The following is a 15900-nucleotide window of genomic DNA, read 5'->3' on the forward strand; positions in this document are numbered from 1 at the left end:
TACTTCATCCAAGGAGAGTGGGGCTGACAGAGCCCATGTCCAAAAACAAGCACCATAATTAATTTGTTGTTAATTAGAGATAAGCCCGGGCCCGTCCGCCACTCGGCCGAGGCGGGACTCGAACCCGCGGCTCACTCGAGAGCACGAAGTGGCCCCACCCGCCTCGGGCTGGCGTGACTGACATCGCTTCCAGCCAATCGATCACCGCTAAGGGCTCGAGATCCCGCCTCCAGTCACTGCGACCCCGGGTAGCCAATAAGATGTCGACAACGAGCGCGCCCGCCCTCCTGGGCGGGGCCAAGCGCAGCCGTAGGTTACCCCAGCCAGAGTGCGCGTGTCCGCTTGGAGTGAAGGGCAAAACGACCAATGGGAAACCGAAGCGGGCTGAGCGCGCTGGCAGATTACCCAATAGGCAGCCGGCGCTCTAAATGACAGCCAGGGCACCCAACCGGCGCGCAGTGGGCGGGGCTCCCCGCGTGGCTTCCGCTCCCGTTGTGTGAGGGGCCGAGTCGCACACGGCCTCAGCGCCGCCGCCGCCGCCGGGTCTGGGCCGGGGCCGGGGGCCGAGCCGGGGCCTCCCCGTTCCCCGCCGCCGCCGCCGCCGCGAGGGCCGAGCCGCGCCGTCCCGAGAGCCGAGCCGAGCCTTCCCCGCTCCCCGACGCCCAGGGGGCCGTGCCGCGCCTCCTCCGCTCCCCGTCCCGGGGGCCGCGCCGAGCCTCCCCCCGGCCCGCCCCGCCTCCGCGCTCGCTCCAGCCGGGTCCCCCCGCAGGCTCCCGGGGCCAGGCCCGCGGCCCGACCCGGCCCAGCCATGTCGCTGCACGGGAAGCGGAAGGAGATCTACAAATACGAGGCGCCCTGGACCGTGTACGCCATGAACTGGAGCGTCCGGCCCGACAAGCGGTTCCGCCTGGCGCTGGGGAGCTTCGTAGAGGAGTACAACAACAAGGTGGGCAGCGGTGGGCGCAGGGAGTGGGGCAGAACAGGGCTTGGCCCGCCTCATGCCGGGGTTGGGGTGAGCGGTGGAGCTGCACAGAGCCGTCAGGTGCCCCCCGAAGTGCGGGCGCTGGACCAGGTTCGGGCTGGTCTCCTTGCAGCCCGGGGGTGAGGGACCGCTGCGGTGGGAAGAGCCCTGGGTGCTGCTGGTTTTGGGAGAACGCTGCTGCTGCAGGGCTTCTCGTGACCCGTGATCTTCGGGATTAACGATTGTGTTGGCTTCGGTCACATAAGCACCGCGTGCTGTGAGTTCTCTGTGGTGTAAAGAGCTGGAAGCTAAAGGTGTGAGATGAGTCGGGATGCTGCTGCTGTAGAAATAAAACAAAGTTCCCTGGTTTTGGGCATATCTGGCTTTTTGGTCAATACAAAGGAAAGTTTGTAGCCAGGACTGAAGTTTGTACATATATATATGCATATAAAGAAGTTCCACCTCAATCTAATGAAGAGCTTCTTTCCATGGAGGGTGGCAGAGCAGTGGAACAGGTTGGTGAGGCAGCTTGTGGAGTCTCCCTTTCTGGTGACATTCCAAACCCACCTGGATGTGTTCCTGTGTCGCCTGATCCAGGTTACTCTGCCTAGAAAGGGGGATTGGACTGGATGATCTCGAGAGTTCCTTTCCAGTCCCTGTGATGTACACGGTGTCTGGGACTGTTGGAAATGTGCTGTTCTCATGAACTTTCTTGCTGTGGAAGACTTGTGTGTGATAACTTCTTTTCATGGGTATATAAACCACTCTCAGTATTGATTCCTCAGTACTTTTCCTTGAGAACAAGGGTGGAATGAGGCATGGGATTGTATCTTCAGTGTTTCCCTGCAAAGTGTAAGTGAAGGATGTCACACTGGTGACAAAGACTGCGTTCATCTCTCAGAACACACGTGCAGTCACTTCTGAACAACCTTCAAGGTGCTGGTCTGGTGTAGTGAATTACTTAGAAATAGAAGAGAGATAAGAAGGTGGATGAAGTTATAGAGCATCCTGTGAAACTGAAGGTTTGCCCATAGAGCTTGGTTTGTAGCATGTAGCTTTGTAGCCTTGTCAAGGTGTTTAAAGGAGATTGTGGGAAATACCATCAGCAAGCTGCTGTTGGGGATAGGGCTCTGTGCAAGGCTGTGGTGACAGTTTAGGAGACAGTAGAGGTTGTGCTGTACACAGCTCGCTCCCAGCACTGGAGCAGATGGACAGGCTCTGACCAGGTGCTTCCCAGATTTCCACCTCCTCCCAAGCAGTGCCTCAAAAGAGAGAGGGTTCAGGGCAGTTCTTCTGCCAGAAGGTCATTTGTTCTGTAAGATCCTGCACTGCAAAGAAAAAATTGGTTGAATGCTGGAGATTAATTGGTGCAGTGACACCTTTCTGACTGTACGTGACTCTAAAATAATCGTGAAATGTCATTTTAGGTAGTTACTAATTAGATTAAAGTTAAGGGGGTTTTCAAACTACTGTGGACTTACTTCACTGTTCCTCCAACCATATAAGAAAAAGAAGCTGTTACCAAATTCTGCATAGTTTAGTGCTGTCTAATTCTTTAGTATCAAGTTGGAGATAGGATTTTTTTAGAAGTTAAGAAATGCTGATTAAAAGCAGTTCTTTACTCACATGCACTGTTGCAATTATGCTTTGTGTTGGTAAGTGCTTGGATTATAATATGCTAACATTAGATGTGGATTTTCCTATCTTGAAGTTTTTGTGCAACAAATAAATATTTAGCATTCCTAGCTACTGTAATGGCAAAATCCCAAAACTAGTTGAGACTGAACACGCTGATCCTCCTTTTCTCACTGGAAAGACTTACAGGGAGATGTAGAATGGTTCAAATTGTATCCAGACTGACAGTTACTTTCCCATAGGCATTATCTCAGTCTTATCTGGGCTGGACCTCAGGCACTCCTTTGTGCAGCAGCATTCTTGCCTCACTTGCAGAAGGGAGAGAGACAGGGCTCTGATATCATTGGCATCCTAGAAATAATTCCATGTTCCATCCCCTCGTGCTCAGCCTGCACGAGAGGACGAGTAGAGGGGTTCTGTCATGACTGTGTGTGACCAAGTCCCAAGAGAAGAGTCACAGCTCTGAATTTGCAGAGCTTCTCAAGCATTCCTCCTGCCTCCCCCTCGCAGTTACTGCCAGCAGCTCCAGCTCTGAGGGCTGGGCAGGCACCTGAGCTGCAGCAGCTCTGGTGATGATAGCACAATTTCTGTTCTCTAACACCCGGCCTGCACCTAAACATGTCAAAGATCAGAGATGCTGGATTGCTGAACTGCTTCATCTTAAGGTCTGAGGAGGGGTTAAATGTGATTATGCAGTGCAGGAATATTTACATTAACACCAGTGAGAGGGGATCCTTTGCTGTTTGAGATTTGCTTCTGGTGATGAGGATGTTGATTGTTTTGTGTAGGATTAATACAATCATGTTGAGTGGCAAAAAAAAAAAAAAAAACATAAGCAAAGGAGAAATGATTAGAGGTCATTTGTCTTCTGATCCTAACCTTGCCATAAGATTTTCTATCATCAAGGACAATTTGCTTCCTTTGTAAAATCTGCTTAGTACTTCTGATCCCTAAAGGAGTTAGAAAGCTGTTTGTCAATCACTTGAGAAGTCTGGGAGATTTTTGACTGATTTATACTAGGATGTGAAGGATAGCAAGGAGTAGTTGTAATAGAGAGGGCAAGACAGGCTGTATTTCAGTTTTTGGAAGCATATTTGGCTGCATGTTTTAGTGTTTGTTATGAGATGGAAAGGATGGAGCTTCTCATTGTGGAGGGCGGGCAAGGCTTTGCATTTAAGAGAATCTCTAAATGAGCTCATAAAACAGCAAATTAATTAGATTTGAAGATCAACTGAAGTATTTGCTGATTTTCTGTTATGGGGGAAAAATATGATAAATTTCCCATCTAGCTGAAATGTGTAGTTTATTAGACAAATTGCTTATCCCAGGATAAGCATAAATTTAGGATTTTTTCAGATAAACATCTTAGAAAAAAAATCCATTAAGCTACTATTCCCAGGAGGAAGCTGCTGTGTGGAAAGTACTAGGAAGTTCCTACTGTGAGCAGCTTACAAACTAATTGCAGTGAGTTGTCCCCATGGTGTTTGTGTTTGAGCAGCATTTTACACAGTGGGACTTTCATCCTGTTTGGGTCCCGTAGTCACTGCAGGTTAAACAAGTCCTCCCAGCACCTTTTGTTCTCTGCACACTTTCTGACATGTCAATATTTTTCTAATAGCATCATGTCTGGGACTTCAAGCATTACTTCAGGTGTTGTCATGACCAGGCTGTGTGGAGATAGTTTCTTGTTTGCTCTGTTTTGCATCATCCTCACAACGGGGCAAGTTTAGCCCTTCCCCCTGACACATCATTGTGCAAAGATTCTAATTTGGAATTCAGTTACCTAGAATCTTTCAGCAGACCTGCTTTCTTGCTCTGTTCACACAAAATATTTGAATAATTATGTAACTATTTTAGCTCCCCAATATATTTTTTTAAGTTTGAATTCTGTTTTACTTTCTTCCTCTCTGATATGATTAATTTATGAGTTTTTCATGCACTTGTGACAGAACATTTTGCATCATGTGGTGCTGAAAAAGCTTGCCAGCTACCTGACATGATCCATCACAGTGTGCAAGGTTATGGCCAAGAATTCCATAATATGCACTTTAATTGTGCAAACTACAGCTTGTTTTGCTCCCTGAAGATGACATTGTCAGCATAAGTTCAATTAAGGATGAATTAGAATAATGTTTGTGCAGTTTAAGTCTGTGATTTAAACTGGGCTTTGCAATGTGGAAAAGAGAAGGGTGGTCTTTAATCCTTTTGGATTGGATTTCAGTTCATTTGGGATCATCTCTTCAAATCAAAGCACTGTGTGATTATGGATATTCTCTTTACTTATATGCCCCAGCAGCGCTTTAACGATTTCTCATTTCATTGACATGATGATCCTTTTATGTTGTCCTTGAGGTGACAGAAAATGTCCTGAAACACACTCACTCTTAATGCTGTCATTAGAAATCAGTATTTTGATAAAATGCTTTCTTTTAAATATGGTTTCTCACAGGTGCAGCTTGTTGGTTTGGATGAAGAGAGCTCAGAATTCATTTGCAGGAACACCTTTGATCACCCCTACCCCACCACAAAGCTGATGTGGATCCCAGACACCAAGGGAGTCTACCCAGACCTGCTGGCCACCAGTGGTGACTACCTGCGAGTGTGGAGAGTGAGTAAATCCTCCCTAGGAAAAGATGAACCATGAACTGAGTTGTGTTATATATTGATCTCTTTTTCACTCAAGACAAGATTTTCTTGGCTGCAATAATGTGGCTATGAAGACTTTAAGAGAAGCAGAATTATCATGGCAATTGCTGTTTTAATCAGCTTATTGAAAATGGAGCTGGTGGCTGTGCTTTCCAGGGCTTTAGGATGTAAAGCTGAGAGGAAAGAAACCTAGGATTAACTCGTAATGTTTTGTGCCAGGGAAACAAGTCAGGTGATGTTGCTTTTTAAGTCAGATGTTTCATTTGCTCTGAAGGTGGGTGAAACTGAGACCCGGCTGGAGTGTTTGCTGAACAACAACAAGAACTCGGATTTCTGCGCTCCACTGACATCATTTGACTGGAATGAAGTGGATCCTTACCTGTTAGGTGGGACTGACAAAATGTTGTGGTTTTGGCACATTTTCTGATTGAATCTGATGAAGTCTGGGCTGTAACTGCTGTTGTGTCCACTGGTAGAGCTGATAATTAACCAGACTGCTGCATCGTAGAAACTGCTGTTGTTTTACATTAAAAAATGGAAACAGCCATCTCATGAGGACTTTCTTTTTCATTGAAAGGTGCCCTGTTCAGTGCAGCATGGGTCACTCAGGCTGGGCTAGGGACATTGGGGATAGGGAGTCTTGGCCTTCAGGGCTGGTGAGCTGTTGTTGCAGTTCTGAGTAAGGATGTCCATCAGCTCTGTAACTTATTTCAGAGTGTTCTGGAGTGGATTTAAAACTCTGCACTGAGGTGTGTATTTTGTGAAGCCATTTCAGCAGCAGGAGGAGAGCCAAGAGTCTTTAATTCAGTTGGAGGAGGGGGCTGAACACTTAAGGTTTAATTATAGCCTACGGGACAAATTGTGAATCCAGGATGACTGATGCAGAGGTTTGTTTCCCAGAAGAGAACAGCCATTTATGTCAGGGGGATTTGCCCAGAGATTAACAGTGATAATTTGTCCTAGTAATTATTTAGTGCATTATTTATTTTTTGTGTGTTACATGTCTCATCTCTTAAGAGCTTTACTGCTAACCCCACCTTCAGCCCACATCAGCAATCAATTAATAATAACACACCATCAAAACACTGATTGAATTTGGGGTTTGGCATACACAAGAGATGCACAGGATGGGAAAGCTGATCTCAGAGTTGCATCAGGCTTCGGAAAAGATTGAAGCAGACATGAGCTATTTACACTTTATTCCTGTGTGGAAGGCTATTTCTGCAGCTAAAAGGTTTGGGTCATTTAAATGCATGGAAGGCTGCTGGCTGTTTGACATTCTTGATTTGAGTTCTGTGCTGTTCTCATGGCTATTTTGATCTGTAGATGTTGGGGGATGTTACATTAACAGTGATTCAATCATTTGTGACAATATTAATTTTGCTAATACAAGTGGTTTTGTTTCAGGTACCTCTAGTATCGACACAACCTGCACTATTTGGGGTCTGGAGACAGGACAGGTTCTGGGAAGAGTAAATTTGGTGTCTGGCCACGTGAAGACCCAGCTTATTGCACATGACAAAGAGGTGATGGGGGGGTTTTGATTGTTTACATTTTATCTTTTAAAAGCAGTAGAAAAGGAACAGAACTTTTCCTTTTTTTTTTTTTCTTGAACAATTTAATGATTCAAAAAGATAATTTATGTAAGTTTGTATACAGGTTTTCTAAAATTATATATGGTTTTGAGTACCTAAATACTGCTGGCTATCGAAACAATTCTTTTTACTCATCATAGACTCTTGACTTAAGAACATGCTTGTTTTAACAGATTGTGCTCCAGAATATTGTAGAAAAATGAGGTAAAGCATCAAATTAGACTTTAAATTGATTTCATATCAAAGGCAATAAACAGCTTGCAAAATTCTTTCATTTTAACATTTTACTTTTCAACAACTAATGTAAAAAACCCTCCCGAGTCTGGGAAATGGATACATTTTTGTTTCAGCGAGTGATACTATAATTCCATAGGCATGTTATTTCCTCCTTTTGGTGGGTGGCTAAGGAGTCGCAGGGAGCAGGAAGCACTGGGAGGCCGTGTCGTGTGCACGGCTCCCAACCCGTGCCAGGTGTGCCAGCTGTGCCGTGCCAGCTGTGCCGTGCCAGCTGTGCCATGCCAGGTTTGCCAGCTGCGTCATGCCAGCTGTGCCGTGCCAGGTGTGCCGGCTGTGCCGTGCCAGGTGTGCCAGCTGTGCCGTGCCAGGTGTGCCGGGTGTGCCAGCTGTGCCAGCCGTGCCAGCTGTGCCGTGCCAGCTGTGCCGTGCTAGGTTTGCCAGCTGTGTTGTGCCAGCTGCACCGTGCCAGGTGTGCCGGCTATGCCGTGCCAGCTGTGCTGTGCCAGGTTTGCCAGCTGTGTCGTGCCAGCTGCGTCATGCCAGGTGTGCCGGCTGTGCCGTGCCAGCTGCGTCATGCCAGGTTTGCCAGCTGTGCTGTGCCAGCTGCACCGTGCCAGGTTTGCCAGCTGTGCCAGGTTTGCCGGCTGTGCCGTGCCAGCTGTGCTGTGCCAGCTGTGCCGTGCCAGCTGTGCCCTGCTGTGTGGCAGGTGTACGACATCGCCTTCAGCCGCGCGGGCGGCGGCAGGGACATGTTTGCCTCGGTGGGCGCCGACGGCTCGGTGAGGATGTTCGACCTGCGGCACCTGGAGCACAGCACCATCATCTACGAGGACCCCCAGCACCACCCGCTGCTGCGGCTCTGCTGGAACAAGCAGGACCCCAACTATCTCGCCACAATGGCCATGGACGGCATGGAGGTGAGGCAGCAGCGCCCCTCCCCTAGGTGCTGATGGTGATTTTCTGGGGCAGGTGGCTTGATACTCATTTATACCCCAGTATTAATGGTAAGGGGGCAGTGTCAGTACCCAAAGTAAGATTAAAGACCAGTTCTTAGTGCACTGAGGAGATGACTTTGACATTATAGATTTGAGCTTTATGGCTTGTATATATTTCAGCTGATTTTAAGAGGAGTCTGTGAGCAGTTGGGCGATAATTTTCATATAATATCTTACCTGCAGGTGTTTGAGTCACTTTGTTCTTTCCCAGTCCAGTTTTAGTTTGCTACCAAGGCTGCTTCAGGGAAGCACAGTTTGTTTGCCACTGTGGCCTAACTCACAAGACCCCTGTGAAGTCTGACTTCTTTTGAGACACATGGCACACTGACCAACTGGAAGCTGTTCTTTAGGAGCAGGGCTTGCTTACCTACCACATCCTTTAGGAAAGAGCCATGTTTATAGCCTTACCTCAAAATAGTTTGTATTTTGAATAAATTAATTTTTAAAATGCAGTTCATTAATGTAGCTGTTTTTTTTCCCTGAAGGTTGTGATTCTAGATGTCAGAGTTCCCTGCACCCCTGTTGCCAGGTTAAACAACCACAGAGCGTGTGTAAATGGAATTGCTTGGGCACCTCACTCTTCCTGCCACATCTGTACAGCAGGTAAGTGTGACCTACAGGGGAACCTCGGAGTCTTCCACTGCATTTGCAAAATCCTCTTCATCCTAAAGTATATGCAATTCTCTGCCTGCCTTTTGCTAAAGAATACTTGCAATTTAGAAGCTCTTTATTAGGTGACTTTCCTAAAATGTTACAGAAATAGACACCTACTAGAGTTTATTGTGTGGAAGTGGTGAGCCCAGTACCCAAGCTGTACATCAGCTCTGGCTAAGCTCCTGTTATTTTAATGCTCCTTAGCTTTTTTTGTAATACAGTTCTTAAATGTTTTCTGCTGTTATGCATTCCACTGGTCATTCTCTTATCAGCTCTCTCTTGGATTTGTATAATATACAATATACAATATCTATACATGTATAATGATCCAAGGAGCGTAATTGTGTTGTCGTATCTGGCTTGAATATGGATCAGGACTGGAACAGCCATGTCTTACCTGGCTCCTTAGGCTACAGCCTGTAGTAGGCACATGTGGAGATACTGTTACACTCTGACTGTACCTGCATTTGTTGTCTGTGTGCAGCGGATGATCACCAGGCTCTCATCTGGGACATCCAGCAAATGCCTCGTGCCATTGAGGACCCCATCCTGGCCTACACAGCCGAGGGAGAGATCAACAATGTACAGTGGGCATCCACCCAGCCAGACTGGATAGCCATCTGCTACAACAACTGCCTGGAGATCCTCAGAGTCTAACTTTGCAGCTTCATGCACAGCGAGGCAGGGCTGTGTCCTTCCCCCTCCCCTCCAAAGTAAGAACATCGCCAGTCAAGTGGCCAGTATCTGTTGTTGCTTTGCATCTACTGTTACAAGAAACTGTTACAAGAATCGATGGCAGGGGTCTCCTGTCTCTCAAGACTCTAAAATGCAGAGACGTGCTGAGCCTCTTGGAACTTCTGGGTTCTGGTTTTCTTGTGAAATTCTTTTTCCCTCAGTAAAAGTTCTGTATATTTGTTTGTTGACTGTATTAATAAGCTTGCAGGCTTTTAAGTTGCTGCATATGTCCACGTGTTTGTCAGCCAGCTGAGGCAGCACATCCACCAGTTTAATAGATGCAGGTGCAAAACAAGGTGGGGGGAAAAAGACAATGTTGTTAACGGCCACCTTGGCAGGAATCTTTATCATTCCTGTTGTTGCTGCCTCTAAACTGTTTAAACGTTTGTATGTTTTTTATATATTGGGCTAACTTTCTATTGAGTAAGGTTTTTCTCCCTAATTCTTACTTTTGATATGTGATCCACTTCCATATGTCCAAAGCAGGACCTGTTCATGGATACAAACCACAGTAGCACTGCAGGCTCCCTGGCAGTAAAGGCCTGCCAGAATTAACTGTTGCCTTGGCTCCTTGTATCTGGTGACCTGGGCAGAATTTTCTGGTGCTGTGAAGTGCAAGTACTTGTTGCACAATTTCTTTACATTTTTCTGATGTTCAAGGCAGTTGTTACTATGGTAGGTCTTATTTTTAAATTTGAACTGAGTTAGTGTGTATCCTGCAGTCGTGTTAGCAAACAGAGCAGTGATAGGTTGAGAAAGAAGATCCATGCATGATGTGAGCTCCCAGGAGGTAAACAATTCCTGAAAAAATGTATTTGTAATGGGCTTGGGATTGACACTTCCAATCAAATTATTTCCCCTTGGAAGACTTACCTTATCTAAGTCAAAATAAAATGGTTTCACACTTTGTAGCTTGCTTGGTTGGCAAATAATATGAGCAAGATTTTGTGGTTAGGCTGTACTTTGGAGATAGTGCTTGGCCTGTGTTCCTGGGAGGTCTTGAAGGGAGTGCAAAGCAATCTTTTTGTGAAGTGTATTTGCTTTATACTGCCAGGTCTTGTTTAATGAACATGACGAGTCAGAAAAGCTGCTCTGCTATCCAAAAGAAAGCTGTTTTTTTGAAAGAAATTACTCCCTAATGTGATGCACAGAGGTGGATCTGGAAGGAAAGAAGCTGTGCCATTGAGGCCAAGGTTTGGCATTTGTTATCCTCCTGACTTCGGGGGATGTGCCAGAGGGCTTCTCTTTGGAATAGTAGATCACTCTATAATAATACTGTTCAATGAAAGCTGAGTGGATTAGGCAAGATAAAAATCCTTGTTGGAGTCTTACCCTGACACAGGTCCTGTGTTGAAGGCTCTGCAGTGCTCTCTGATGAAGACATGACAGCCAGAGCTCGTCTGGAAGGGTGTGCAGCCCAGTGTCTATGTAAATGTCAGAAACCATCAAAATTCTTTCCACCTAATGATTATTCACCTGCAACTGGAGGCAGATTATAAATAGTAGGACACTGGCAAACTTGCATCTTGTCAGTTTATGCAGGAAAGGCAAGCTGGGAAAGCAATTGCTGTGGAACACTGAAGCTGACACTGAGAACACTGTCAAATACAGAACAGAATCTGCAAAGTTTTGTCATTGTAGACAGAGTGGAATGCTCTTCTGCAGGCTGCTTCTCACCGTGGAGCTCAGAAAGGCATTGCCTCAGGAATTTGATAGGAATTCATTAGGGGCAGCTGTATTCCATCACTCCTTTTGATAGCAGAGAACCAAGAGACTAACACTGTTCAAGCTGATGTTCTGTCAGTGTGTTCAGTTGTGGGATTTCTGACAAAGCTTGATTTGACTTGAAGGTCAATTTTTCTTATTAGCAGCAGTACTGAGAGTAGTGTGTTCCACAGACAGGCTTTAACTAGATGTCAGAGCAGTGTTAGCCAAACAATCACTTTTTACAATAGCACTTCATCTGAAACTGGAAAAAACTTACGTAGAATGAAGCAAAAATTGGGGTTTTCTTAGCAAGAGCAGCTAATGGCATTCACAGCTTTAGGAGTCATCTGAAATACATTCACAGGCTTGTCATGCTCTGTTTAATTACAAATGGCAGGCAAAACGTGCTGTTACTAAGAGGGAACTACCTGCAATGTTAGTACTTTCCATGTCCCCTTTTTGCTTCAAAGTTCATTCCTGTACAGATGGCATGAGTCAAAGATGAATGCTAAGATAATAAGAAGAGAGAGCTTGTATAAAGGAACTCATGGTCTGAATAGCCAGGTAGATTCTGCATCTGTTGACAATGTAAAACTTGTTAGTGAGGTGAAAACCTGCAGCTAACAAGTTGAATGTTCAATTAGCGTGTAGTGTGTAAACTGTCTAAATGAGGAGGGCTATGGTAGCTTGCATCTATGGGAATTGTACTTGTGTGTGCAGGGATTTAAAAGGCAAGGATTTGAGTGCTTTGACAATCTATTTAGAAAGAAAACACAGTGGTTTCAAATAATAGGAAAGGAGACTGCTAAAACAGGTTGTTTCTTATGGAACCTTGAAATGTATTTAACAGGGGAGGCATTGCCTCTCATAAGTCAGAATTAATGATCCTTTCAAAACTTAGCAGTAATTACTCTGCTGAATGTTCTGGATAATAGTGAAAAGCTCTGGTTTTGCCTCGTGGTGCAATGAGAAGCTGCCTCAGTCTCAAGTGTGGATCATAGCCTGCCAGAGACCAGGTGAGGGGAGGAGTCTGTACAGAATTCACAGATGTTCTCGTGCTCGTTGTCGATGGAAATAAGGAGCTGAGTGTGTCCGTTTTGTTGTCTTGCAGATGGCACTTTAACTGGGATCTTTTTGGTAAGATTAGGAGGAGAATCATCTTTTCCTCAGCCCTTCTAGGCTAGGCATTTGTCTGTGTTGTGTAGAAAACGTTAAATAACGACCGTCACCAAAATCCTAAACTGGGGGCATAGTGGACCCTCACTTGTTTTTACTGAAAGCCAAAAATATGAGCACTTGACAAGGCTGTAAATGTTAAACTGAAGCTTCATGTTCTGAAACTGACACTGTCCTGTAAGGCCAACCCAAGGGATGTACTGCTGCGTGTCCCCCAGAGAGTCCTTTTCCTTTAGGAACTTAGAGGTGTTTGGGAATCCTCTTCTTGACCATCGGAGCATGATGATGGCAGTGCCCAGCTGGTTGTGTAGGGATGTGCCTGGAGTCTTTGGATAACTTGAATTTTGTGAGAGAGAAACTGCAGCTGCTGCCTGTAAATTCACACAGCCTGAAACATTGAACTGACCAGCTGGTTAGTGGTGTTTTAACTCTTTCCAGACACACTGGACAGCAGCACAGCCACGCTCTGGGCTCAGCAGACTGCACAGTTTCAGTCCCATCAAAGTACTAAAGGGCTGAGTTTTCCCACTGCTCGTAGCAAAGTGGTTCCACCACCTCCAATGCGTGCTGTTATCCTGTCAGGTAACACAAATTCTCTCTAACACGTGTTTCCTGCTTTCTGCTCTCAGACCAGTATTTCAGAGCAAGCCTGTACCTACTGTTCTGTGGACATGGAAAGCAATGAGCAAGTCACTGTCAACTCTGTCCCAGTTCCTCTTGATCTTTGCAGAGAATGCAAGGAATTAATTGTATGTGGCACTTAAAGAGCACTTTCTGATGCAGCTGTACTTCCCCTGCTTACCCAAGAAGTCAGAAATGTTTCATTCTTGAGGGTATTGAGGAGAGTTTAGCATGCCCCTGACTTGGTTTATTTTCTGGAAGAGATCTCCAGAACTTCCAATCAGCACCTTTCACCAGCAGTAAAAAGAACAGTAATAAGAAATGCAGCTAAATACCAGTCACTGAAGGCTCATCTGTTGATTCATGACAGACACCAGATGCAAAGGGACTTGTGAGTGTTGCTGCTGCCTGTTTCACGTGACAAGTGTGTCTGCCAAGGACCTCAGTGGCCTTTTGTGCAGCCTCTGATACTTAGCTTCATGCGAGAACTTCCATAGTCGTAAAAATAATTAAAATTATCTCGGTGGCTTCCATCAAGCTTGTTTCTTTATAGGAAATCTAACAAAATTAAGGAAAAATAAGCTATTTCCTTAAAAAAATATTGTGGCCATGTGCAGCCTGTGCTCCAGCACTCCCATTCCTTGGAGTTTGCTTTCCATGTGCAACACATGCAACTCCAGCCCCCTCTTAGTGCTGAGGGTGAGTCTGTGGAATCTTAGCAAGGCAGAAAGGCAAGAACCAGAGCAGGACAGAGTCCCAGTGCAGCTGGAAAAAGGTATGTTGCTTTTTTTGACAGCTTGGGAAATAGGAATGATGAAATCTACTATTTAAAAAGAACCTTTTTTTTAACCCTTGGGTTGCTAGCAGTGTAAAATGTAATTTAAATCCATTGCGCCGAAGCATTTTTGTTACCAGTAGCCGGGTAGGAGATACTACTTTTAGGTGTGTTTTCCCTTCTGCTCTCCCCATTCACAGTCCCCTTGTGGTAATTTCCTGAAGGTGTAATCTTTGTAGCATGATTGTACAAACATCCATATGAGATTCCTGACTTCTTGTTCTCACTAGAGTATGTTAAAGCAATAGTAATTTTACTTCTGTCCTTTTCTCCACCTGCAACTTCGCTACTTTTCTGTCCTAGAGGAGTCCCAGTATCCTGCTATTCAACAGACATATATTGTTGACATGGATAACTGCCTATATTCCTTTATTTTTATGCAGAAAATATAAAGGGTTTGTTACAATGGATTTTAACACCTGAGTCATGGAACCATATTGTTGAAACTGTAAATTTTAAGGCAATTTTCTGAACTTGCTTGAAAGTGGAATGTTGCATCCTTTTATGCTATTTCCTGCTTCCTATGTAGTTTTATTCAGATTTTTTAACCTTCTTTCTAAGTTTCAGCCTCCTGTGTATTAGGTACAGTATTTTCTGCCTTTCATACTTTGTAATAAAAACGGAACATTTGTAGATTGACTGCAGTTCCCTGTGTGATGAGTGAAAACCTGGGGGGAGCAGGGAATTACAAATGAACTTCATTTCTTCTGTGTGGAGTTAGGTGCTGTAAGAAGAGGCTGATTGCTTTGCCTTGCCTCTGCAAAGCTGGTGAAGTACATTGATCCCTCATCCTACAAATACCCAAACAAACCTGATAATTCCACCTACTCTTAAGTTGCAACTTTCCCCAAATACTTTATTAGGAACCCAGTCACGACAAAACTCCAGCAGAATGGTTAATGCAGCTGTACATTAAATATTTGTTTTCTTAAAAATCTGCTGCAGGGTCTGTGTATTCCAGTTTTGTTTCTGCTCATGCACAAAAAAAAAAAAAAAAATGGGAATTATCTGCTGTGTGGTTTTGTTTTTAAGATGAGAGGAAGAGGGATTATTTTTTTTTAGAATTCAAATAATTAGTCACTGAGGGATTTTGAATGAAGGCAAAGTGAAAACACAGCAATTGGGCACTTCTGTAGCTTTAAGTCTCTCCTGGGCAGGGTGACCTCTCTTAAAGGGTATTTTTTCCACACACTCAGTCACTGCTGTCGTGTCTGGAATTGGGGCCAAGAGGAGAATAGTGTGGCAGAGCTTGGAAATTTGTACCTTAGGCCTTGGCAAGCAGGACTGATGACTTCCTTAAGCATTTAGATTAAATCTAGTTCAACTAAATGGTTGGATTTCTTTCTAATTCTTTGTGTACTGGCTTTGAAATAAAAGCTTACTAAGCTTCATGACCACAGTGGAAAGAGTGTCTGCAAAGATACTGCAGTGGTTTTTAAGCTATATATGGACTTTGTGTTAATTTCTCCTGCTCAGAAAAAAATACTTTTTTCCTAAGAATTGTTTGTCTTTCACCCTAGAAAGGTATTTGCATCCTCACAGATTATTTTTGTCCCTGGATTTGTGCTTTGGAATACTCCAGAGAAACGTTCTCAGCTGCCACTATGGTGGAAGAGGAGGCAGCTTGTGCAAATTGGAGCGGTGCAAAAAGTGGTGGATAATGGGTGAAGCAGGTGGCCTGGCAGTGTGGCAAAACAAGTGCCATAAAATGATGTAGAGGGACGTGGGTAGAAAAAAAAGATAAATACTATGGGATGGCCAACATCTGGCACAGCTGTCTTGCTCTGTGACCATGGGAAAGTCCCTGCTCTGATACCAGCTGTGGGTGAAAAGCACATTTTTAATCAGCAATCAGTAAAGGGCTTGAAAATACTTGAAAGAAACCCTCCGTGGTAACACAATGCACAGGAATAGCTGTGGAGAAAAAGTGGTCTCTGAGATTATTCTGGGGTCTGGGACGTTTCATTTTGAGCTTTTTCATTCGTGCTGTTTTAGAAACAGTCCAGACTGTCAGCATATAATATTTTTAACGTTCTTCCTCCCCTTCCTTCTCTAATTTTGCCATTCCAAAGGCAGAAGAGCTGCTGGTTTTTAACCAGCTTC

The 15900-nt window shown here is 44.9% G+C and overlaps 1 protein-coding gene across 1 annotated transcript; it reads left to right on the top strand.

Moving 5' to 3' along the window:
* Positions 1-550: 550 nt before the first annotated feature.
* Positions 551-14436, top strand: DCAF7 (DDB1 and CUL4 associated factor 7). The gene is made up of 7 exons (XM_053965070.1): positions 551-946; positions 5046-5204; positions 5517-5628; positions 6650-6768; positions 7782-7991; positions 8555-8672; positions 9208-14436. Exons 1-7 carry the CDS (start codon positions 809-811, stop codon positions 9378-9380), a joined length of 1029 nt encoding a protein of 342 aa, XP_053821045.1. The 5' UTR covers positions 551-808; the 3' UTR covers positions 9381-14436.
* The last annotated feature ends 1464 nt before the right edge of the window (positions 14437-15900 follow it).

Source organism: Vidua chalybeata, chromosome 26 (genome assembly GCF_026979565.1).
Source record: "Vidua chalybeata isolate OUT-0048 chromosome 26, bVidCha1 merged haplotype, whole genome shotgun sequence".
Taxonomy (NCBI): Eukaryota; Metazoa; Chordata; class Aves; order Passeriformes; family Viduidae; genus Vidua; species Vidua chalybeata.

What these genes read in the sequence shown, in the direction of transcription:
- DCAF7 (XM_053965070.1), top strand. Translation starts at nt 809, where the DNA reads ATGTCGCTGCACGGGAAGCGGAAGGAGATCTACAAATACGAGGCGCCC. An exon ending in TAGAGGAGTACAACAACAAG is followed by an intron (nt 947 to 5,045) that starts GTGGGCAGCGGT and finishes GGTTTCTCACAG; the next exon opens with GTGCAGCTTGTTGGTTTGGA. An exon ending in TGGCCATGGACGGCATGGAG is followed by an intron (nt 7,992 to 8,554) that starts GTGAGGCAGCAG and finishes TTTTCCCTGAAG; the next exon opens with GTTGTGATTCTAGATGTCAG.